Source organism: Olea europaea, chromosome 18 (genome assembly GCF_002742605.1).
Source record: "Olea europaea var. sylvestris chromosome 18, O_europaea_v1, whole genome shotgun sequence".
NCBI classification, from domain to species: domain Eukaryota; kingdom Viridiplantae; phylum Streptophyta; class Magnoliopsida; order Lamiales; family Oleaceae; genus Olea; species Olea europaea.
Genome location: NC_036254.1, coordinates 15,319,956 through 15,345,756, shown reverse-complemented (window position 1 = coordinate 15,345,756; position 25,801 = coordinate 15,319,956). Strand labels below are relative to the sequence as shown.

The window sequence follows — 25,801 nt, the reverse complement described above, 5'->3', positions numbered from 1 at the left end:
GGGCAAGGCATGATTCTTGATTCTCATAACATTGCAAAAGAGCTGCAAGAGAGAGATAGAGAGAGGTGCTCTATTTTCAATGAACTGAACTCATTCGAGCAACTATACACCATGAAGAAACTTAAAAAGTTATAGACCCCAAATAATTCTTACAGGCTTGAAGAAAAAGAACCATTTTAATTTACTTCATAAGCGAACAAGTATTAATATATCCCAGTGAAAGTATTCTATAAAATCCCAAGCAATATAGCCACAGCCAAGCGTCTCAAACAATCAACTGTGATATATATATATATATATATATATATTTGCACTCTCGTGGATCATAATCTGATTTGGCAGACGAGAATTATTCATCGATCTTCTCTCCGAACTGTTTCCGGATTAGACACCATGTCCATCATCATCTTCTCCGGCGAGTCTTCCCAACTGGCAAAGGTTTTCAGGTCAACCTGCAATAGTCAGAAAGAAATATATTATCAGTAACTGTAGCCCAATTAACCTTTGGAAAGCTAACATGCTCAAGAACTTGGTTACTTTTCGCCTTTGCTCGGTAAAAATTTCTTCTCTCTTCTTATAAGAAGCTTGAACTTTTCTGGCATTTTTCCCTCCTAATCCCCACACCTCAACTTCTGAAACTGAAGCTTCAACTGGTAGGAACCCCTGAAGCACAACGATATCACCAATAAGTACTCCATGAGTTGAGAACTTCAAAGTTCTCCACAGTATAATTGGGGAAAAACTCTCATTTTCGTGTAGCAGGTTAAAGTTACACAGGCCGGTCTGCAAAATGCCAGACCTGCAATGCATTTTTATTATGTCTTGCAGCTTGCTATATTTTGTTAACAATCCTGCTTGAAGTAGGACCTGTTTCACAGGTCCTGCCAGGATACACACACACACAGTGGGGTCCACCACAGTATATATATATATATATGTGTGTGTGTGTGTGTGTGTGTGTGTGGGGCCTGCCTGCTACAGTGAGCGACCTGGCAGGCCCCTGTGAAATTAATCCCTGTACTCGGGGATTAATTCTTTTTGTAAATATCAAGGTGAATTAAATATCATGGATTATTTTTATACAAGTTATCCTGAACTCCTGGAAATAAATTTTCCCATACTTGAGGTTTGGATATAAATACTAAACTAAATGGCTAGGATAGTGATTAAGGGAGTGCATAGAAAGTCATGATCTTTACGAGATTTTATAAAAATGTGGAGGTGTGCTATCTGAATAAAAAAGAAAAGTGAGAGTAATCAAGGTGAATAAGAAACGAAAGATCTTTAAGATTTTTGAAACATGTAGATTTACACCATCCAAGTAAAACTGTCGAAGTGAAAAGTTAAAACAAGCAAATAAGACTTCCCCACAGGAGGAGCGGGCAGATAGAACAGAAATGCATACGAAAGCATCCTTTGTGACAGAATGGGCATGGCAGCAGAATTACATGAACACTTTGTACCAAGAGAAAATAGTGAAACCTTTCCTATTACTTTAATATATGGACAATTTTATGGTCATACCTGACTGGGGAAAAGGTTACCATGTTGATATGTTTTATCAACTGCATGGTGGCGCACAGTGACCATAGCAAAATCCTCATCCATAAATATTCTCTCGTTCCCCATGGATCCTCCAAAAGCAATTCCAACAGGCATTGGATGTGCGTCATACACCCTACCAGTTGGATGAAGGTGGCTATAGACAAAGTTTTTCTCCTTTCCTGCCAAGAATTTAAATATTCCCTTAATTTCAGTTGGGCAAACTAATTTCTATCAGAATTTTGGAAAAATATTACCAAACAAGATAAGAACTTTCTAATTTACCAACCTGAAGATGAGAACACATGATAGACTGGACTTATAGCATACAGACACCCAGAAGTTCCATAAGACATTTCCCTATTTTCAAAACCCTGATCGGTGAGTGCACTAATAATCCACTTCCTTGTATTTTTATTATCCTCGTGAGCAGCAGAAATCAGCATTAGTAACTGACCATTGTAGCCCTCGACATTTGACCAGAACCGATTCAGACCTTTCCCATGAAGAGATGATCTATTCAAGGTTTGAAAGAGACATTAGCTAAAGAACTGCACGATTTTTGAATGGCAAGAGCACATAATAGACTGTGGAAATTACATCTACATAACACACATGGTTCTTAATTCTGAGCATTCAAGATATTTTTCATGAGAAAACAGGTATTTAAAAAATGATACAAGAGCAAATAAAAAACTGAACAGGAAAGTTTAATCAATAAAATTAGATTAAAAGAAATAGATTTACATGATTTCATTATTTCATGTTATGAAAGATACTTAAATAAAAGGAAATAAAATAATAATTATAAATTTGATTCTATGTGCACAAGCATGACAAATTTTAACATTTTTGGCAGCCCAAAAATATAAGATATACACCAAAGCAGCTAACACATGCAAAACAATATGTAACCAAGTAGTTTTTTGCAACTATGAGTAGCAAGCAGTAGCTACAATAAATGTTCTGCTCAGCTCCTTTGATGCAGTAAGCATCATAGTTTATGAAACCTACACAACCATGTACATTTCCTTTCTCTTTTACCCTTAATACAAGGAATGGACAAAAGGAGAGCGAACAAACCGATAGAGCAAATTTTCATTTATATCACCAGCATTACTTGGGAAACAAATTTTTGATATCTCTTCGTGCATAGGACTTCTCAGGGAAAGTGAGATGGCCCAGGCCCTTCCGGAAGTAAGAAGGTTGGTGTTGCATATTTCTGTTGGGGAATTTTCATGAGCGGAAGAGCATGATGGCTCCATTTTCTCCTGAAAGTGGTTGGATTTACACAATCAGACGTGACTTTATCCATGTCAAACTCAACAAATTTGATTTCACTAAGAGACATCATCGTCGAATTCCGTCGTAATGTGAGATGGCATCAGAATGAGAGACAACACAAATGCCAAGCAGATAATTCAAACAGGATCACAATACAAAACAAGCACTTTACAGGAAAATAGTAAACACGATTAAAGCTTAGAAGAGCATCCATTATTTGACAGAAAAGCAAAAATAAGAAAAAATACCCATCCTTATGCCAGGTAAGCACAAATATTTTAGAGCTTCTATTTGTATGATGCTTACACCTCTATTACAGATTGAATTCTGGTTTGACTTGGATTGGTTTTTATCTAAGATGATGACTTCAGGCATTTCACCATTTCTGCCATTGAGTTAGTTCTCCCGTTGATTCCACTTTCTTTCTCTTATCAATTGTCTTCACACGAGCCCTCCGTCTCTCCGACCTGTCTCCGGTTCTATTGAACCTCATTACAGAGTAGTAAAAAGAGAAGTCAAATCATTATTAGCACTTCGGAGAACTGCCACTTCCATCCAGACAGAAACCATCATTAACACCACCATCCTATATAATCTTATCTGAAGAATGAAAAGTTATTACCACTGTCACCACAATTGAGTGCTTCAGTTTCGTTTTTTTTTTTTTTCGAAATTTTTAACCAATAAAAGAACTATAGTCTCCTTTTCCTTTTTTCTTTTACTCTTCTAGAAAAGAAACCACGCTAGCACTAAATGAATAAATAAAATGAAATCCTATACTGACATGTGAATTACATGTTGGCTTCACATGAACTCTATGGTTAATTGTTCCACGGTATAAATGCAATTTTGATATCTTACATGGTTGTTGGTGAATGCATTATCATACAATGCTACTAAACAGAGAACGACCATTAAATATGTCCATTTCAAACTGGAAATAAAAGCATAAAGGAACAAATTCATTTGATCCAATCAATTTGAAGCAAGAGGTAGAAAACCTCATGAGTTGCCGAGCAGCAGAGTCTCGCATGGACAAATTGCACAAAGCAATCAGCTAGATTTGGTACAGTTTTCAATGCCCATAAATGAATCTTCATAACAGGAAGGAGAACATCCAAGTCTGAAACAATGCAATCCCAATGATCCAATTTGTGACCACCTTCAGCACAAGATTCAATGGCTGATAAAACCAAATGGGAAATATCCGGAAGACTCCAATCCCCTCTGCTTTTTTGTAAGTTCAGCTTTAACTTCCTAGAATCTGACAACAAAATCCAACAAATCCAAAGAAGCAATAGCAAATCAATGGGCAGTAATGACCCGCTGATTTTACAGTCATCCTCATATGACTCAAATTGCAGCTTAACTGGAAGTCCTGCCTTTGAAAACATCGTGGAAAAAACTTGGAATAAGTTAGTTAATGATGTTGAAGCGACTGTTCTTCCGCAGCATTTCACGTACCCTTTCAGGAATTCAATCCAACTCACTCCATTTTTATCCGCCAAGAAAAATAAGTCAACTATTGCAGAACCCAGATGGCTTAACAACACCGGCAATTCTTTCTGCACTGCAGTTTGTTCAGATATTCCGTTCTCAAAAGTTAAGCTGAAGCATTTCTGAAACCAGTGGATAGCATGTAAGAGGAAACCATAAAGAAAACCATAAATATTTATCCAAATAAATGAGAAGGGTGGTTTCATTTAATAAAATAGCAAATATTAATTTCAGAATGCAATAGAATTAAAAATGTATTAACTTTTCAGGAATTGTTTCACGACTAAAAGAAAAAAAAAATCCATAAATTTCTGTAAAAGGATTTTCAAAAATTGACTTGTTTATGTACTATACATACTTCCTAAAAGTAAACTCAGCAAAGTATTCATCATCAGTTAATAGAAAATGTATCAATTTAAAATATATCTATGAAAATAAAAAGAATCAGAATTCATTTTTCCGAATATTTCAAAGAAAATATAAGAATACAATTTTAATTTTTTTCGTGGATCATTTTTCCGAATATTTCAAGGAAAATATAAGAACCCAATTTTATTTTTATTTTTTTCTGGCCGACTCCATTTAAGTAAACAAAATATTATCAGTAAAAATGCCGAAAGGTAAACCTGTAAACTGATTCCGCCCAAATAATGAAATTCAATATTTCCAACTAATATCATATTAAAGGGGTATTGATTCTATCTTTTACCTGGAGAGAATTGAGGGGTATAGAATTAGTATGGGGATCTGATAGAAGAGAAAATGATTTTTCAAGAGCGGGGAGTGCTCCGGTTGATGCTGCTAATGATTGTACCTCGCTTAGCTCCGGTGATACTTGCTCTGTTGACGATGACTGCCCCATTTCTGATCTTCCTCTGCTTTTTCTACAGTTTTCTTGATGAGAATCTGAGAATCGATAAAGGAGATTCTGGAATTTAACTGATTGTCCCGCTTAAATAATCAGGTTTTGACTTTTGAGAATAATTAACGCCAGATGAAGTGATTATTTTAGAGATATTAAAGTATCTCAATTGGGGAAAATTGGGCTTATTTGGCCTTTGGGAGCGCAGAAGGGCATCTCCAAAGGGGAACTCAAAAACAGAATTTTACATCGTAAGCCGCCAATGTTGCATCATAGTTTGTTGAGTATTGCACCAAATGGTGCAAAATCTAGTATGGGGATCTGATAGAAGAGAAAATGATTTTTCAAGAGCGGGGAGTGCTCCGGTTGATGCTGCTAATGATTGTACCTCGCGTAGCTCCGGTGATACTTGCTCTGTGGACGATGACTGCCCCATTTCTGATCTTCCTCTGCTTTTTCTACAGTTTTCTTGATGAGAATCTGAGAATCGATAAAGGAGATTATGGAATTTAACAGATTGTCCCGCTTAAATAATCAGGTTTTGACTTTTGAGAATAATTAACGCCAGATGAAGTGATTATTTTAGAGATATTAAAGTATGATTTTGCAATTATCTTTCGTTTTTTTTCGAACATATTGGTTAGGGGTGTATGAGTCATTTTCTCATATATATTTTTAATAAAATAAACAAATAATAATAATAAATTCAAGGGATTGTTGATTTTTTCTTTTTTCTTTTTTCTTTTTTTGTGTATTGTTTTTTTGGTGATCATGTTTCACTTCCATTAATTATCACATTAAATTGGATTTTGAAGCAATTCAATAAAATGACAAAAGTTTAAAAAAGTGATCAAAAAAAAAAAAATAGATATCATGTTGCCCATAAAGTTCCTTTTTGACTTCACGACATCATGGAAAGAGAAAGGAAATGACATTTTGTACAACTACCCAAATTAGCCCTGGTTTTGGCTCAACCCGAACCGAGTTGGGAAAAATGAACTCAACCCTATCGAGAGATCTCCACTAGAGTTGAGTATTTTGATAAATTGCACGACTAGGATCTAAACGGAGTGATCTTTTAACTCGATTAAATTGGAAGAAAGAAATTATTAGAACTCAAAGTGAATGATCTTAGTTGAAGTTGGTAGGGCAAAAAGAAACCAACTTGATTTGAATCCAGTAATCTATTGCGACAAAAAAATCAACTCAACTCCTGTTGAGCTCTAGCTTCTAGGCACAAGGAGATGATTTGATTTCCAATTTTCTGAATTATATTATCTCTGGCGTAAAGGTAAAATACAGATTATTCCTACTATGCAATATGATTCTTATTCAGTTTGGTTTTGCCTCTTGGTTTGGGTCATGTTTGGAAGGTACTATATAATGGTGCTGAATCATATTTCAAGAACAACAAATTGACAAGCTTTCTGCCTTAGCAATCAAAGGTCAAGTTGAGATAATGCGAAAAATGTTATACTGTGTAGGATTATGCTTCTGTAATGTATAGCCAAGACGGTATAATCTCCCAAATAAATCTCAGAATAATGATGTTGCCCACTAAACATTCGATAAAATTTCTTGTTCAAAATTGGAGGTAATATTTGATTATACATTAAGTTTGCAGCACTCCGTGCCATATTGTTGCCGATTCATTAAATTTTTATTGTGAAGAGAACGCTGAATTAATTTATAAGGCAGACACCATAAAATCATACTGTGAATTGCTACAAATTGCCCTATTGGAGATAAATCTTAGCTCATGGATTTCTTATTATCAGAGGCTACATATTTTGGAGTTCTCATTCCTTAAATCAAGGAAGAGGCAACATCGTAGAGTCTTCGTTCCTTGAATAAAAGAAGAGGCGACATGTTTTGGAATCTTTGTTCCCTAAAAAAAAAGGAATAGACAAATTATCAAATACTTATTCATGGCTTTGCAAGATGTTTATTCATCACCTCTCCCTACTATCATCAAGCTTAATTGTAAGATCACGTTATTTCGATGTTAGTTTATAAGACTCCAATAGTTCAAGAATTATTTGCGTTTTGTTTATTCATTGCCTTACCAAATGCTTATTCATGACTTCACAAGATACATAGTCCTTGCCATTCAATATCGTTGATCCCAACTATAAGACCTCGTCTAACTGAGGCCATCTTATATGACTCTAATAGTTTGAGAGTATTCGCGGTATGTTTACTCTTGCCTCATTTTATGCTTATTCCCTGCATTGCAAGATGCTCATTCCTTGCCTTTCACTATCGTCAAGCCTAACTATAAGACATCGTTTATCTGAGGCCTTCTTATAAGATTTCGATAGTTTGAGACTTATTCACGTGATGTTTATTTTCCACCTCTCCAGATACTTATTTTTGGCTTTGCGAAATGCTCATTCCTTACCTCTTGCAATTGTCGAGCTAGCTATAAGACCTCGTCTATACAAGGCTATCTTATAAGATTCTGATAGTTGGAGAGCTATTCTCAAGATATTTATTCTCAGCTTAACCAGATGCTTATTCCTAATTTCACGAAATGCTCATTTCTTGCCTCTCGCTATCGTCGAGCTTAGATATAAGACCTCTTCTATCCAATGCCGTCTTATAAGGCTTCGATAGTTTGAGAACTATTCACTAGATGTTTATTCTCGTCTCGCCAGATACTTATTACTGGCTTTACGATATGCTCATTCCTTGTCTCTCGCTATTGTCGAGTATAGCTATAAGACATCATTATTCTGAGGCCAACTTATAAGACTTCGATAGTTCGAAAACTATTCATGGGATGTTTAATCCCCACCTCATCAGATGCTTATTCTTGACTTCGCGAAATGTTTATTCCTTGCTTCTCACCATCATCAAGCTTAGCTGTTAGATCTCATTATTCCAAGGCCAGTTTATAAGACTCTAATTGTTCGAGAGCTATTCGTTGGATATTTATTTCCCACCTCGCCAGATGTTTATTCCTGGCTTCGTGAGATACTTATTCTCACTCCCTCACTATCGTCGATCCCAACTATGAGACCTCTACTCGAGACCAACTTATAAGTCTCCAATAGTTCGAAAAAGCTACATGATCAATAGTTATTCCTCTCTTTGTAAGATGCCTTACCATATGAGATATTTCATTACAACTGCATTTATCTTCAAAGAGATCATTACGCTTCTACATTAACTGTAACACAACTATATCTATCTTCAAACAGCCTATAATGCCTCTCCATCGACTGCTTTAACTATGTCACATTTAATTATCTTCAGAGAGCTTATATTATCCCCTAAATGGATTAACCATCCGACATGTAAGGAAGCATGTGCGCCTTGGGTCCAAATTTTTTAAGGTTGACAACATATGCCTCTCATATACAAAAGGTCATGTGAGAAGCCTCTGCGTGGGTGAACTATCCACATACACGGAAGTTTGGGTGTTTCAACGAAGAACTAGATCCCAAAAGGGATCACCTCCTAATTTATCGAAGGGATTAGAACATACCTCACATGTACAAAAAGCCATGGGAGAAGCCTCTGTATAGATGAATTATCGACCATGCAAGGAAGCATAGGCGCTTCAATGAAGAGTTGGGTCCTAAAGTTGACCACCTCCTACGGGCAAAGATTGACCTTCGTGGAAAGGATGATTCATTCAGATCGATATGAGAGTCCAAGAGATTCTCAACATATCATAAGATTCTCGTTCTTAAAAATCCACACTTTCCCAAACCTAGAAAATGGACGAAATTCTAGGATTTCTTCAAGTACGAACCAATGGTACGATGGAACTTGTGCATGCAAAAGATTTTATTGAAAAAATAGCACATGCCTTCTATATACAAAAAGCTATGAGAGAAGCCTCTACATGGATGAATCGTCTACCATACATGGAATCGTGGACCTTTTGATGAAGAGCTGGATCCCAAAATAGACCATTTTCTAATTCCTCGAAGTGGATAACACATGGCTTCATGTACGAAAAGTCATAGGAGAAGCCTCTGTATAGATTAAGCATCCACCGCGTAAGAAAACGTGGACGCTTCGGTCAAGAGTTCGATCCCAAAGGAGACCACCTCCTAATTCGTTGAAGTGGATAGCACATGTCTCCAATGTACAAAAAATCATGGGAGAAGCCTCCCAAGCGTCAAAAAGTGATCTTACATTCCAAATTTCAGCAAAACTGAAGCATAACTTCAACCTTTCAGAGCATCGTCTTTGTATCAAATTTCAGCCAAATTAAAGCATCACTTCAGTATCTTTAGAACAACTCAACATTTAAATTAAGGCTTCTAAATAAATTAAATGCTTCCCATGAAAAGTTGGTTTAGTCCATATTACAGAAAAGATGCTGCTGAAATTTTGACAAATCATATGTGATATCTATTTTTTAGAGCAACCCCTGAGCCCTCTCTTATTCAAACTCTAACAGATATTTTTGAAGCAGTTCGAAAGTCCTCATACTGGAGCTACTTGTATTTCTGATGCAGTCTGTAAGACCTTACTTAGTTGACTACTTATATTTCGAAATTCAACCTGTACATGAAAGTACAACTCAAACTTTGGAACTATTGTTACACCTATAAATTTTATGGCATGTACATGACGAAGAGGGTCCCACATATGCTGATGTGGCATTGAATATTTAATTGATCGGGCTATTTAATTAAACAGTTTCATATTGAACCAGAGCTCGACCCACTAACATATGTGCAAGGGTGGAAATTTCGTTCGTTGGCTTGAGCGGCTCGTGGCTCAGAGGAACTGGGTTGAGGCTATAGCCGAGCCCATTTTGGGGCTTTAGATAGAGCCCAAGCCCATGCCATGGGCCATTTTCTAGACGTAATGAACTGAGCCTTAGGGGGAAAAAACTAAAACTGCTTACAAAACTATAACAAAAAAGAAAAATCAAATGAAAACGTTGCTTTAACCACATCTGCTACCTAAAGGCAGCTTGTAGCTGCCATAATATCTACCAATTTAAAATTCATATTTCAAATTTGAAATTTAAATTTAATTGAAATGGTTACATTTTTTTGACTATAATTATAACTTTTATTTAATTTAAAATTTGTTAATTTATAATTCATATACCACAAATTTTAAATTCTATAAAAAACATTACAATTGTACCAAATTTTAAAAAAAGCTTGTTGGCTCAGTTCAGTAAAGTCGAGCCAAAAGTTCAGGCCGAACCTAGATTTTTTTGGCTTAGCTCAGCTCAAGTTAAAAAAAGTTCAAACCATTTTTACTCGAGTGGAGCTTAAGCTTCAAGTTTCTGCTCGCGAGCCGCCCTGACTCAGTTCGTTGACATCCATACCCACGTAAACCATTCACAACTAATGTATGTTCATTCAAACCCTAACCAAACCCCCCTCTCTTGCCTCCTACACTCACTTTATCCTTGTACAACTATTGATTTGATCGTCGGAGTGCAAACGATTATCGGACATTTTTTTTATCGACGATCTTTGTCTTCTAATATGGTGTTCAGTGTACAGGTAATACTTATTTGGAAATGACGTGGCTGAATTTTGTTAGCACATTTTTTGAGGTCAACACCTTTTATTCTTGTACTTATTTTGGGCTCCATTTTATTAAAATGCATTTCTCTCTTTTTTTAACCAGACATTCTCTAATAATATATTATTACACGTAACTTCAGAATTTTTTCTTTTTTTAATCACTATTCTAATATATATTTTCTCCTAAAAATATATTTTAAGGGAGTTCAGACATGAACTTAAATTATTGTTTTAAGAAATAATTGTAGCTAATACTTCAAACCTTTTAAATAATGGCAAACATTTTCTTAACCTTTCAATTGTTACAGTTGTCACCCCAAACCTATCAAATCATAAGGATTGAGGCCCCATTGGACGATTTTCATCCAATCTGTCGTTAGTTGATGCAAAAAAATTAATTTTTACCATATTTCACTCAATTTTAAAAGGACAAAATAGTAGTTTAATATTTTTACAAAAAATAATTAAAACATTAAATCCAAAAAAAAAAATGAAGAGGAAAAACTATCTTCTTCTCTACCACCCCTACCCCTACCCCTACCCCTATCCCTACCCCTACCCCCAATCCTAATCCCTTAACCCAAAACTAGAAATTCGCCATACCATCGCCATCGCCATCGACCACCACCGCCATCTCCTTCGACTACCACCACATAAGGAATAACTTCATGCTTGTCCTCAATCCCCTCCCTTCTTTTTTTTTTTTTACCCCCCCCCTTTTTTTTTTTTTTTTTTTTTTTGCTTGTTGGTTTATATTACTATCTTTGCATCTTCTATTAATCTCTCTCAATCGAATGGAGGTTTTGAGTTTTGAATGCAAACTCCCTTTGGACAGTGTCAATTGCTGCTGGAGCATCAAGGCCTTGGCCGCCCAATTGATCTGGTTTGCCTCAGCTTTAAAGCCAACTTCGCCGATAGGTCTTCAAATTAGCTAAGTAAAGTCAACGACGATGCGTGATCGTCTCAAGTAGCGATAGAGGACACATCCCAGTTAAAACTGGAGTTCGAAGATGGGACAGCCAACATCATTTGGTCAAGAAAATCATCATGAGACGACGTCGGATCGATGTGGGATGACATCTAAGGTTGACCATTTTGATGATTATTCATTTTTTGGGGTGATTATTCTTGGTTTAATAAGGAATTTATTTTCATGGTTTCCAACTCTCTACCACCAATGCAGATGTCTTGATTTGTAGAGGGAGAGTTGTTGGCGGTCAGTTTTGGGTGGGGTGGGGAGGATTTTAATTAGCTGATTTGGTTAGGTTCATGGCGGTGGCGATGGCGGTGGCGGTTGATGATGGTGGTGACGGTTGTCGATTGAAATGGCGTCATTGGCGATGTTGGGCGATGGCAGTAGGCGTGATGGAGGCAAATTTCTAGTTTTGGATTGATGGGGATGGCATGGGATGGGATGTGATGGGGTGGGGTGGGGTTGATGAAGAAGATAGTTTTTCCTTTCTTTATTTTTATTTTATGGGAAAATATTAAATTACTATTTTGCCCTATTAAATTGAGTAAAATATGGTCAAAATTATTTTTCTTTGGTCAACTAACGACAGATTGGATGGAAATCGTCCATTGGAGCCTCAACTGTTACGATTTAAAAGGTTTGAGATAACAATTGCAACAATTGAAAAATTAGGAGAAAGCCTATCATTGTTTGAAAGTTTTGGAACCTCAACAACAGGTATCCCTCATTTTTTAGCTTTTACCCAAAAGCGTGGACAATGCCACGTAAAAGTTTCGACATTATCTTAAGGAAAGGTCATTGTTTTCAGGAACTTTGAATCAAACATGTAATCACAGCCGTCAACTCTCCATCCGTAGACGTTCAAGACGCATGGAACTTTAGTGGATGTTGTTTGTATAATTTGAAGTAGACCCCACAATTATTTGGCCTTTCCCATCACTACACACGTGGACGGTCCACATTCTAAGATCTGCGTTCAAAAAATTTGCACAATTGGTCTCGAATTCATTGTATCAGCTGTAAGTCAGTCTCTCATATTTGAAAAGAGTAAATCAGTCCTATTGAAACTTATAAATTTATTTCATGTTGTTCATATAACTTCAATTTATTTTACGTTGACCATCCGCTTGCATTTTATATTAGCTTGACCATTCAATTTGTAATCCTGATCAAAACCAATCGCGAGTCTCAATGTGTAACCAGACGTTTAAATTTGTGCCAACATAAAAAATCTAGAGCAAGTAATTTAAGGTCATAAATCTTTTGAAATGTTTTGCTAAACTTATTGTTAAGTTTGCATCAAACTGGCTCTAGATAACACATTTACTAAACGGGGGGAATAACTTGGGCCATGGTTCGAAATAAAACTATCGAATTGAAATAAAAAAATATACATTGCCTATTAAATTGAAAAAAAAAAATCAACATTGAATGACTCACATGATATGTATATACATGTAAGTCGTTTGACCAACAATAACTTTTTTTCTTATAGTTTGTTGACATGTAAGATGTTTGACCACTAGTGATTTTTCTTTATTATAACTAGCGCTTGTTTGAGTCACATTATTTTCAAAAAAATATATTTTTCAGCAGTAATTTGACATTATTTCAATCACACATTTTTTAATAAAATAATATTACATGTAAATTTAAAATTTTTCCTTACTTTTTAACCATACATTTTCCAATGATTTGACATGAATAATTCATTTTTTCCTAAAATGTGGCTCAAACAGGGCTAGTTGCATAATTGGTCATACAAATTTTCATTAAATTATCACATGGCTCGCATATTTAGGTCCTATTTGAACCTCATTATTTCCTCATTAAAATGAAAAATATGATCGTTATCTATCATATCAAGCCACCATATTTAATCTTTTATCTCTTGTGTGGGGCCTATGATAACTATATTTTTTATTCTCATTTTTACAATAATGTAGTTTAAAAGGGGGCTTAATTTTAGAACTTTAGGATTGAATCTGAACCAGAATTTGGGTTCAAATTCAAAGTGAGGCTATATTCTATGAGAGTCACATGAAATTTAGTTAAAATTTATTAAGCTTCTTCCATGAAGCTCGACTATGCAATCATATTAAAAAGTTATAAGAGCTTCATCCATAACTATATTTTTTATTCTCATTTTTACAATAATGTAGTTTAAAAGGGGGCTTAATTTTAGAACTTTAGGATTGAATCTGAACTAGAATTTGGGTTCAAATTCAAAGTGAGGCTATATTCTATGAGAGTCACATGAAATTTAGTTAAAATTTATTAAGCTTCTTCCATGAAGCTCGTCTATGCAATCATATTAAAAAGTTATAAGAGCTTCATCTTTCAAATTTAAAAGACAAATTATACTGAAATAATAGACTAGGGACCAATCGTGCAATTTTTCAAACTCGGCCGACACGGATCTCATCACGAATTTCCTTTTTCGATCTGAAATTATTGTAATAATCTACTTCCTTCCTCTGCCGCTTGCTTGTGCTCTAAACACACTTCTTACTTCACTTCAGCTTTGCAGTCTCTCTCTACACTCTTTTCTCTCTCGTGTGGAAAAATGGGCTCTGTTTCGTTAAAAATAGGAGATGGAACAGCAAGATTCAAGAGGGCATCAGTATGTTCTTCAGCGGTTAATCTACTGATGCTTTTTTCTGTAATAATCACAAATCTTTTTGCTTTTTATGCGTTTACATACTCGCCAAAGGAACTTCACCACCATCACAATCCGAAAGATATATCATTAATTTCAGAGAAAGTGTCCATAATCCTACGGGAGATTGAATCTTCTAAGAAAAAGTTAGCCCAGATGGAGAAAGAGCTCTTAGGCTTTGATACCATTGATATATCGAAACCCAATATTCCAAATGAGTTGAAAATTTTCTTGGATCACCGTGAGCTACCATTGGGGAAAGATTCAAGAACTGGGATCACTGAAATGGTGGCATCTGTGGGCCATTTTTGTGGGAAATCTGAGGATTTATTGTCTCAGTACATGAATTACAAAGTCAATGGACTTTGCCCTGATGATTGGAGCCTTGGACAAAAGCTGATCCAGCGTGGATGCGAGCCTTTACCAAGAAGGAGGTGCTTTGCAAAGACTATTCCAAAGGTGGGTTTGCAGTCTTTTCCTTCTTCTCTATGGAAAAATGTAAGTGAAAAGATTTATAGTTGGAGTGGTATTGGATGCAAGAATTTGGCTTGTTTAAATAGTAAGAAATTGAATAGAGATTGTGCTGGTTGTTTTGATATAGTTAATGGTTATGAAACCCAAAGATATGTTAAGACAAGAGGCAAGAATGATTTCCTTATTGATGATGTTTTGGCAATGGGAAGTGGTGGGATTAGGATTGGTTTTGATATTGGGGGTGGGTCGGGAACTTTTGCTGCAAGAATGGCTGAGAGAAATGTGACGGTGGTGACTTGCACTTTGAATATTGATGCACCTTTTAATGAATTCATTGCTGCAAGAGGGATTTTCCCTTTGTATTTGAGTTTCGATCATAGGTTCCCATTTTATGATAACGTGTTCGATTTAGTTCGTGCGGGGAGCGGACTGGATGTTGGGGGTAGGCCAGAGAAATTGGAGTTCTTGATGTTTGATATCGACCGGATCCTAAGGGCCGGAGGATTGTTTTGGTTAGACAACTTTTATTGTTCCAATGAGGATAAGAAAAAGGATCTCACTCTGTTGATTGAAAGATTTGGATATAAAAAACTCAAATGGGTTGTGGGAGAGAAAATAAATGGTTCTGGGAAATCTGAGGTTTATTTGTCTGCTGTTCTACAGAAACCTGTAAGAGTGTGATTATAATGATTTTCTCCTGAGAAATTTCCAGGTGCTAAGGGTACTGTTGGGACATTAGTTCTGTTGTCACACAGAAGAATTCTTCTGAGTTCATTTCTTGACATTGGCTAGTTGGCTATTCCTTTCTACTGCTGAATAAAGGGGCATTGTTTGTCTTGGAACCAAAAACAGCACCATAGGTTGATGCACTCTTGATCTAAATTTTTTCTTCGGTAAAGTTAGATATATATCTCTCTCTGTTATGTTATTCAAATATTTAGATAACACACAATTGAACAAGGATAAGATCATTTTGGGTTCTGTGGTTTATTAACCGCACATTTGAATTTGTAGTGTTAGAATGAGCTAATTATTGGCAAATCTTGATTTCAAGCTGGAAATTTCCCGGTTTAAATATGATTACTGCTACCGTGTTTCTGTATTACTAGAATGATAGAACATTGTTTGTTTCGGAATGGACTTCTGCAGTTGTTATTGCCTTTCTTAGTGCTGGGATACTTTTATTAACTAGAATTTATTTTCTCATTGTTTGAGACAATTTTCTGCCATTGAGCGTGTTTGTCCATATGATCCCGCAAGTAGACAAGATCGAAGGATGTGCTGGATCTGATGCTCAAGTCTGAAGCTGGAAGGATTACGATATTATGAATAACTAGAGTAATCTAGTAAAAAGAGTTATGTAGTATGGACCTTTATAATCCTCTCTTTTTTAGGCTGTTCGAAAAAATATAGGTGCTTTAAGCTGGTGGTTAATTGACCACATTCTCCCACTCTTTCTATGTTTCGTAAGTCAGGTTTTTTGAGCTAGATAATGAACAATCAACGCTAGGAGTGGGTTGTTTGAGAAGGAAGTGGGTGCATGGCCAGCCCTGATATTTTTGGGGCATTGTGCCAACTTCAAATATGGGCCTATTGAAAAAATAATAATAATAATAAATAAAAAATTATCATATTCTTAATTGAGCCTTCTTATAGAGAATTTTAATATAATAATGAAGAATATAATATAGAAAACTAAGCCCCCAGAATTTGAAGAGGAAAATAAAGAAGTATCAAATTTTAACACGCTATACAAATTATAAGTGAAGTTTGGCGTATAGGATTATAATGCAATGGCAAAGGAGTCTGTTCGTTTCTTTGATCATTTTCTCACCGCAACTATTTAAAACAAAATTGAATATATATTTGAGTGATTTATGTACAAAATTGGAAAATGTTGATTGTGAGAGATAATATAACAAAATAATGGAAATGGTGATCAAATATAAATGAACTTCTAATTTTATATTAATTCAAACTAAATTAACTTGCAAATAAGAAGTATGTACACGAACAAAGAATTATTAAATTTAAAGTACCTTCAACAACCATTAAAAAGGGCTATTATCATGAGATTAAAGGAGAACAATAATAATAACAATTTATGTACTATGGAATATATGTTTTGAAAGATAAGGGAGAAAGAAAGAAACTTGTAAGATATAATAATGGCAATGAGACCACACCAATCTGCTAAATTGAATTTTTCAAATTTTAATTCAAATTGAGATAGTTCATTTTTTGTTGGGTTAAAAAAATTTTGGTGGATTACTATTGGACATGGAATTTGACTAAACAAAGAGACCTTTTTGTTTGGTTAAGAAATAAATGGATGTTTGGAAGATAAATGGTCAAATTACTTAGAAAGAGAGTAATGGTTGTGATATATTTATACGATAAATAAATGTAAGTTATAAGTTCTATGCCATTTATATGTTTTTTCTAAAGATTTTTTGTATTTTCAATTTTTATTAATTTCTCGTGTAAACATATTGATAATTCTATTTTAAAGAATTTCATAAATATAATTTTCGTTTTTCTTCAACCAATCAATTAACCCTACATATTTTGGGGCTTTCATCAAAGTAGGGTCTTAGGCGGTCACCTTCCTCGCTCATGGGCAGGGCACCACTGAGTGGGTGGTTAGTCCTCAATATTCTTAGTCTGAAAGAATGTGTATATATTTTGTCATCATTACAGATAATATTTTTCAGTCCAGTCTCTTACTTCCATATGTGCATGCAAAATAAAAAGTGTCGAAGGATGTGCCAAGATTGCTTCTGAAAGTAGCCTGTGAAGCTCAAGTCAAGAGCCAGCAGGATAATGATTATATGAATATAACTATAGTAATAAAGTAAAAGGAGTTATGTAGTATGAATTTCACATCATCCAGTTTTACCATGTTTACTTAGTGGGGTTCATGAGCTAGAAAACGGACAATGGACACTAGAAGTTGACTGTTTTAGAAGTGGTGAGTCCTCAACAGTCGTACAAGTCCCTTCTTTTTTTTTTTTTTTTGCAATACAGAGTTGATTTATTCTACATCAGAGATGGGCGTATTTTTCTGTGGACTGTGGCACTGCTTTAATATATTACAATATGGGACTGGGACATCAACTAGGAAGGGAAAAACGAACGAGGGTGAAGAAGACCGTTGCGGTGTCTTTGTAAGATCATGTTCAAGAACCTACTTCTTCTGAAGAGTCTTTAACTGTTCCTTGAAAAATGTACTTGCGCATTTTTTTAAAGCTCGAGTAAACTTGGCCATCTCTATATGATTGAAGGTTATCATCATAGCTTGTGCATTCTAATGCTCATTGATTTGTTTTTGCACTCCTCCATCAAAATCATGTTGCATTCCGCTTTCTTAGTTCGATTCCTAGGTCTTCCCTTAGTTTTGTACTTATCTTGATTGTTTCATTCAACGTTGTCTTACATATAATCGAGAAACATTGATTTGGTGCATCCTATACTAATTAATTTATGTCTAATAGTCATTATTAGATATTGTCTCATATACACTATTTGCTCTTAGAAAACATTTATTCATTATTCGTGTTTTGAATATTTTAAATTGGAAAATGTTTCTTGTACATAATTATTTACATAATGATGAGCTGTCAAAATGTAAGTGGGGAAGTTATTTGATTGATGAGATTTTGATTTAATTAAATTCAGCTATATCATTTGTTGGTAAACCATTATGTCAATTATTATGTACATGTAAAACAACCTTTTTAAATTTTATTTCTATTCGTTTTGAAGCTAAACGGTTATTGGTGCACGAATACTTTGGCTTCTGAATATATTTTGGTTAATTTTTCCCATGCAAAATCAAGATAATTTTATTATTGGTGAATGTTACAGAGTTCCCTTAAGTCAACGTTTCATCTATGACTCCTGTGATTCCTTAAAACCATGGGTATGGCCTATCGTCGATGCACTTTGTATCATGCTGATAAAACGAGGCTTTAGTTCTTGCTGAATTTTTTGAAATGATCTTTATTTTAATGGTCAAAGTGAAAAATCGTCCACTTATAATTGACTTTATTTTATTTTGAAAAAGGCCTTCTCTAGACTTCAAATATCTGATATAACCTTATTAAAATGGTTTTCACGAGGTTATTTTGTTTCCCTTATCCTTTGCCAGTGTCCCTAGTGCCACCAATCCCACCTGAACTCAAGGGCTTAGGAGTCTCCTCCTCTTGTTTATCTACTTGGGAACTCCTGGGCAAAGGAAAGATGATAGGGGCAAGGGGAACATGAAGACGAGGGGGAGAAGTATGGGGAGATACTTGGAGGGGGAGTGGGATTTGGACAGGGATAAGGATATGATATGAGGTGGTGGGAAAGAATTGTTCAATTCTTGAATGGTTAACATTCTTGATTAAGGGACATGATCATTGAAATAGTGAATGACTAATAAATGATCCACCGATATTAATCTAATCCAAGTAGAAAAAATCAATCATTCACAACCATTAATGAAGGATTCTTCGATAGGTGTCAACTAAAAGTGTAGTGATGTATGTAATTGAGGCGTCCTAACAGATCGGTGGCCATAATTATAACGGTCCTAAGGTAGCAAAATTCCTTGGGAGTTTGACTGCAAGACCCACCCGTCGAGCAGGGATGAAAATTGGCCTTAGTGAATTCAATCTTCTCCATTGTTCTTTGCACTCTGTGACTATTTCTTATTAAGGCTGAATGAGGAAGAATATTGACTTAAATTTATCTCGTGCTCGATACTTCATATTTCAAAACGTACTTGCCCAAATCCCTACTTGCAAGGGATCGAACTCTTTATTTATCTTTCATTTTGGGGTTGTTCCAAGTTTTGAATTGCCTTCTGTCATAGCTTGAGATTTAGTTCCATCTTCTGGTTTTACCAACATACTGCATCTGAACCATGTTGTCTTATCTTGTTCAGTGTGTTGCTAATGTGGGGATTGCAAACTAGCGATTTCCTTGCGCTGTTGGACTTACTCTATTGCGTGCCCACATTTCTAGTAGTTCTGAATCGTTGGAAGTGAAAACTATGCCACAAAGCATTCATCACATCTTACAAATGGGAGGAGCAAAAGGCGAAGAAATACCGTGTAAACCTATAAAAGCGGGATAGGTCATCCAGGCTCGGATGGAGTGAGACACCTTATGTTGGAAAATTCAAGGAGGTGGACATGCTGTCCTCAAAGCAATATTTGCTCCCTCTCAATTTACGAAACTCCTTGTAAATAGATTTACCCTATTAATCAAGCCTTTTACCAAGTTTGCGAAAAGCACAACAAAAACCCGGGAAAGGAGCAAATCTGAATTTGAGGTTTTCGAAATTGATATTTTGATTCAAGAACTAGGTGATGTTTAAGGTTGTCAATAGATTGGATTTTGATTCGAATCCGATGAAATTAATGGGAGATGAATTTAGGTCTAGGTCCGATGACCCAATGAAGACCCGAAATGAAGCAAATATGGATATATGTCAATTCAATCCGATTTATTATAATGATAATATTTTATATATTATTGCATAATAAATTACACATAATTTTTTCCTTTTTGAAACTTGTATTAAGTTATAACCTCCTCACAGTAATAAAATTAGTTTGGTTCGGACATAATGACTACTTGGGAGATTTTACTTTATATATGGAACACATTTTAAATATTGAAAAAAAAAATTCCTTTTTATTTTTTATTTTTCAAATTATTCTCTACCCATATATATGGACACGCACATGGCGTACGCTACTGTCACGTGTCTAGTAGACATGGCTGCTTGGCTGACATGTTTTTGTCCAATTAAATTTAATCACTTTCACTACAATTCATGATACATTATAACTTTATCCTAATTCTTGTGTTGAAACCACTGAAAAAGATTTGATCGGATTCAATTAAATAGGCTCTAATAAATTAATTTTGACATTGGCAAGTATTGATCGGTCGAAATAATTAATTAATCCCGTTCTATTACACGAAAAAAGGAGTGTACCCTTAGGACAATTGAAATTACTTAAACTGTAAAATCAATAATTACATATTGTCTCGTTGAACATTTTGAATATTTGTAACAAGACTAAAATGATGAATATGCTTTTCTTTTTTAAAATATTCATAAATCCTCAAATCTAATTTTCTATATGTAGTTCCATGTAATCACATCATAATACAACAATCAATGTCGAATTACTAAGCTCGAATTCAATTTTCCACTAGAAAATTTATTGAGATCATCATCATGTCTATTAAATAGGGACAAATTCCGTATTGCAAATGTATGCTCCATGTTAGTTCACTTTAATTCTCTAGGCACTGAGATATAACTAGTAATTTGATCTCACATTCTCATTAATGCCTCAAATAACTTCACATTAATAATCAAAATTCATTACCTGCTCATGATTAAGATCCCATGTACCATAAATTTTTGTTTGGTCAATACCATAAATCAAATTTACGTGGTCCGATCATGACATTCGTAATGTCTCTCAATCTTATTACAAAACTCAAAGATGAATTTAATAAAGTTGAGATGTTCAAAATAAAGTGTCCGTATTTATTTATCGATTGTGAATTATAAATTTCAGATCGAATTATAAATCAAATATTTTCGTGCTAAACAACTTAAGTACTCGATTTACAATGTCAAAAAAGATTTAGAACAAATATAAACTCAAATTAACGTATTCAGTTTATTGAAAATAAATTAACGAATAAATAATTTATTTCAAAATAGCACGAGTATAAATAAATTTGATCGAAGGACAAATACTATCTAACATAATCGTATGTGGCTGCTGCAGTTTATTGAAAATAAATTAACGAATAAATAATTTATTTCCAAATGACACGTGTAAATAAATTTACTCGAAGGACAAATACTATCTAACATAATTGTATGTGGCCCCTCCTCAAAATTCAATATATATCGGACACACATAATTCTCTTTCCCTGTGTGTGTGTGTGTGTGTGTGTGTACACGTGTATTTTGAGGTTGGCATATATGCAGTATAGCCTATAAGTTGCATCTTCCTCCCATGTGCTGTTTGATATATAATAATTAGAATATTACAGAGAAGGTCGAAGCCCATATTGCTGTTAATTTTCAACTATCTGAATTGAGCTGCAGTTTTCATGGAATCTTTGTTTGGTTTGCATATTCATAAACTTGACCTACTTCTGGCCATATTGAATCTCATCTCATCATCTTTCTAGATATGACTCGACACAATCTCTCTGTATCTCATTGAATTTTATTCCGAGTAGGTAGTAGATGCGAAAATCATCATTCGGGAAGAGGTTTATATCAAAATTTCACTTGCATTTTCAAACTTTCTTGTTTATGTGTAAATCAATATCAATGTTGATAACTCAACTTTTTGCGGCTTAGCTTCTTTAACCATATACATGGTCTTACAACTTTTTAATAACCTATTACCTATGTCTTTCTCAATTCCGTGACTCATATTGACAAATATTGCATAGCGTTAAATGGTTAATGCCCTTAACCCGCTGTCATTTTATACATTGAAGTTCGCTCAAATGTCATGTTTAAGTTTTCATGTGCCTCAACATATTATTATAGAAATTAACCTAGTAGTACATAATGAGGTGTACCTAAAGGTGTACATCCCCCTCACATGGGGTGTGAAATTCACCCGAATAAGTGTTTTTTATTTGGGTGGATCTCACACCCCATGTGAGAGAGGTGTGCACGCTTAGGTACACCCCTATGTACCACTAGCACCAATGTTATTATAATGGAGTTCCCATTTATTTATATTTTATGTCTTGGAGTTTTGGTGAATGGAGGAAAGGGTACCAATAAGATGTTGTTTGAGCCCCTTTTTTTTTTTTTTTTTTTTTTTTTTTCCAAAAAAATTTTTTTTTTTTTTTTTTTTTTTACCAAAAATGCATTTTGATATAGCGTTATGAAGAAAAATGTGTGGTTAAAAAAAAGAAAAAAATTTGAATTTGCGTGTAATATTATTTTATTGAAAAATGTGCGGTTGACAATTGAATCAAATCACTATTGATGAATATATTTTAATGAAAAAATAATGGCGTTCAAACAAGGGCTAACGAGAGCATTGGGCGGTGGGAGATGGCTCGATCATTTAAAAAAAGCATGGAATCCATGTGCTTTAGCTCTGTACTATCTAAATTATTTGGTCATGGTTATATTTTTATTTTTCATCCCATATATGGGCTTAGGAAAAAACATTTGTTTCTCAAAATTAAGATTATGGAAAAATTAGACAGTATAAAGGTCATTTTTTAATGCGAGTACTAAAATATAAATATCGAGAATGGCCTTTTATTTTATTCACAAGAGTATTTTGAAGGCTAGTCTCGCCATCAACATGTATTAATATTCTGGTTTTTATTGCAGTAACTTAAAAGAAAATTGAAAGTATTCAATATCAGTGAGAAACCAAAAATTTTGTTGACACTTGTTAAAGGCAATATTCGTTAACTGAGTATAGCTAAAGGGATTCATCACAAAATTCTAATAAATGTATATCGTCATTGGTTAACAAAATTGAAATTTGATAATATTTTTAAAATACATGTTGCTAATGTCTCATTTTACAACGTTCGTTGATTGTTGGTATATACGATGCAATATTAGTCGACTCTTTAATTAGGTGCTTTATATCTTTAGACTTTGTTATGTAATAGTTGTTGTTGTTGTGGTTTTTTTTTTTTTGTATTTTTTTTTTTTTTTTTTTTTTTTTTTTTTTTTTTTTTTTGGGCCTTTCTAACAGCCTTATTCGTCTATTGGCAGATATATACGATCATCTCCAATTTCTTAATAAATTGCACTATTGGTCCCCAACTTATATCCTGGAAATAAGTTAGTATCTAACCTTTTAAAATGAAAAAAGTTGGTTCCTACCTTTAACTACAAATGTTAATTCAGTTACTAATGGTGGAGTCATGCTGTTAAAACTTCACTTCATATTTATGGGTTCCCATTCAACCTCGGAAGCAAATCTAGGTTTATAAAATTATACATATAAGGATCACTCGAAGATTTTCTATAAGTTTGAATAGTTTCCATCAATAGAGAATAATTTTTAAACCGATTTATTCAATTTTAAAGGTTAAAATTTCAACTTGTTATATTAAGGCAAAGAAATATGAACCGTCCCATTTTTATCTTATAAAATTAACAATAAGTGTGTGTTTGAGCCACATTATTTTGAAAAAATGTATTTCGAAATAGTAGATTGATGGAGAATGTGTGGTTAAAAAATAAAGAAAAGTTTTGAATTTGCGTGTAATATTATTTTATTAAAAAATGTGATTGAAATTATGTCAAATCACTATTTAAGAATTTTTTTTTTTGAAAGAATGCGGCTCAAACGAGGATGAATATAACTACAGAAATACAATCAAGATTAGAAACGAGACTATAAAACACGCACTGAACACTTTAATAGGGGATGTAACAAAGAATCTGTGAACGTGCAATAGGGTTTGGCTATCTGAATATTTTTGGATTGCAATCACCGCCCAATTTGATTGGGGTTGAACTGATTGAATAGTCCACGTAGGACTATACAATTACAATCTCCTCAATTGGACCTCCCTCATGTGAGGGGACTGTAACCCTTGTTGTACAGCAAGCACGGTTCATTTAATTGTCTCAAAAGCTTGACCAATCGAAACTTTCAATATGATTATGAGCTGTCCACCTTAAATAATTATTGTTAGGTCAAAAGCCTAGGAATAGAAAATTGTGATGTACTGTTGAAATATTTGTCTAGTTTTATAAAGTGCGTCCACATGAACCCCTATCTATACTATCGTCCACTTTTGTTTGTAGAGTAGTCTTTTTGTGAGACATGTATACATAAGAATTGATCTCCTGCAATCAATGAGTAGAATAAGGACTTTTCATTGTTGAAGGTGAAAAGAAAATCTGTGAGGCAAGTGATGGAGCCGTAAATGGGCTTATGCAATTGGGCTCGACAATATATAAGGTTTGGGTAATTTATAAATTTATTAAAAAAAAAATTATGGAGTCATTTGACCCCCACATGATCCTATGTGGACCCGTCCATGATCAAGTTATATTTTATAAGAAATTGTTCTCCAGTCTATAGTGGGCAAGATAAGATCTGGTCACTTGATGATGTGGTAGGAGAATTTTAAATAAAATTTTCTAAACAATAGGTAAGATAAGACTTTTCACTGTAAACTGAAGAACTAGAGTAATATTTTATATGGGCACATATCAAACATTTAATTAAAATAATATGAATCATACATGTACATAAGAGGACATGTTGAATTATGACATGTAATTACTTGTTTGTAAAGCTTTTTGTTTGTTTAAAGCAAATCAAACTTTGCTTTTACTATTAATTCATAGAACCACTAACTTTTATCAACTTTTTACAACATCAAACAGTCTCAAAATAATGTTGTCACCTTTTGAATAATTCAAGTTAATTATTAGGTGAGATGTTGAGTGTTCTATTTTAGCACTTGTTTGATTTTCATTAAATTACATTACATTACATTCTACTTTTCTCTCTCCTATTTTCAACCACACAATCTTCCATAAAATAATATTACACGTAAATCGAAAAATTTTCTTTCTTTTTCAACCACTCATTTTTTAAAAAACAATATTCTATACATTAAATTTTCCCCGTAATGGGGGCCAAACAGGTTCTTAATTTAACAGAAGTTTTTATTGACTTTTCAAGTAATCGAAACCACTCTATTTGGAAGTTTCTTAAAGACAAAACAAGTACTTATTTTCCTATGTTGCAAAATCTTGAAATTTTGGATCAAAGTTTAGCCTAAAATCAAGCTGCATACAGTTAAAAGTTCATTTAACCTGAAAATATCCAACTAAGAAGTCTTCTATGCCATGTGATTACTTGTAAATATTCCACTAATGATGTCAGGTCTTCAGTCTTATACAGTGGATGAAAATCTTTAACCCAAATTGTCATTTTTTATTTTTTATTTTTTTTAAACT

At 34.2% G+C, this 25,801-nt stretch overlaps 2 protein-coding genes across 3 annotated transcripts; one reads left to right on the top strand and one right to left on the bottom strand.

Annotated features, from left to right (window-relative positions):
* Positions 1–56: 56 nt before the first annotated feature.
* LOC111367598 lies at positions 57–5,789 on the bottom strand. 2 transcript variants are annotated; one of them, XM_022988554.1, is made up of 8 exons: positions 5,507–5,789; positions 5,033–5,070; positions 3,828–4,445; positions 2,626–2,813; positions 1,832–2,058; positions 1,525–1,724; positions 538–663; positions 278–452 (listed from the first exon to the last, which is right to left on the bottom strand). In XM_022988554.1, the coding sequence occupies exons 1-8, from the start codon at positions 5,619–5,621 to the stop codon at positions 354–356; spliced, it is 1,611 nt and encodes a 536-aa protein (XP_022844322.1). In that variant the 5' UTR covers positions 5,622–5,789; the 3' UTR covers positions 278–353. The 2 variants fall into 2 exon arrangements, with proteins under 2 accessions (XP_022844324.1, XP_022844322.1); XM_022988556.1 differs by lacking the exon at positions 5,507–5,789 and having other exon boundaries at positions 57–452; positions 5,033–5,426.
* Positions 5,790–14,151: 8,362 nt separating this feature from the next.
* On the top strand, positions 14,152–15,961 carry LOC111367597. Its single transcript, XM_022988553.1, has one exon. The coding sequence runs from the start codon at positions 14,235–14,237 to the stop codon at positions 15,480–15,482; it is 1,248 nt and encodes a 415-aa protein (XP_022844321.1). The 5' UTR covers positions 14,152–14,234; the 3' UTR covers positions 15,483–15,961.
* The last annotated feature ends 9,840 nt before the right edge of the window (positions 15,962–25,801 follow it).

Coding starts and splice junctions, on each gene's coding strand:
- LOC111367598 (XM_022988554.1), bottom strand. CDS start 5,621: ATGGGGCAGTCATCGTCCACAGAGCAAGTATCACCGGAGCTACGCGAG. Junction 5,071..5,506: donor ATCATTTTCTCTTCTATCAG/ATCCCCATACTA, acceptor CTCTTCTATCAG/ATCCCCATACTAATTCTATA. Junction 4,446..5,032: donor TACCCCTCAATTCTCTCCAG/GTAAAAGATAGA, acceptor CACTGGTTTCAG/AAATGCTTCAGCTTAACTTT.
- LOC111367597 (XM_022988553.1), top strand. CDS start 14,235: ATGGGCTCTGTTTCGTTAAAAATAGGAGATGGAACAGCAAGATTCAAG.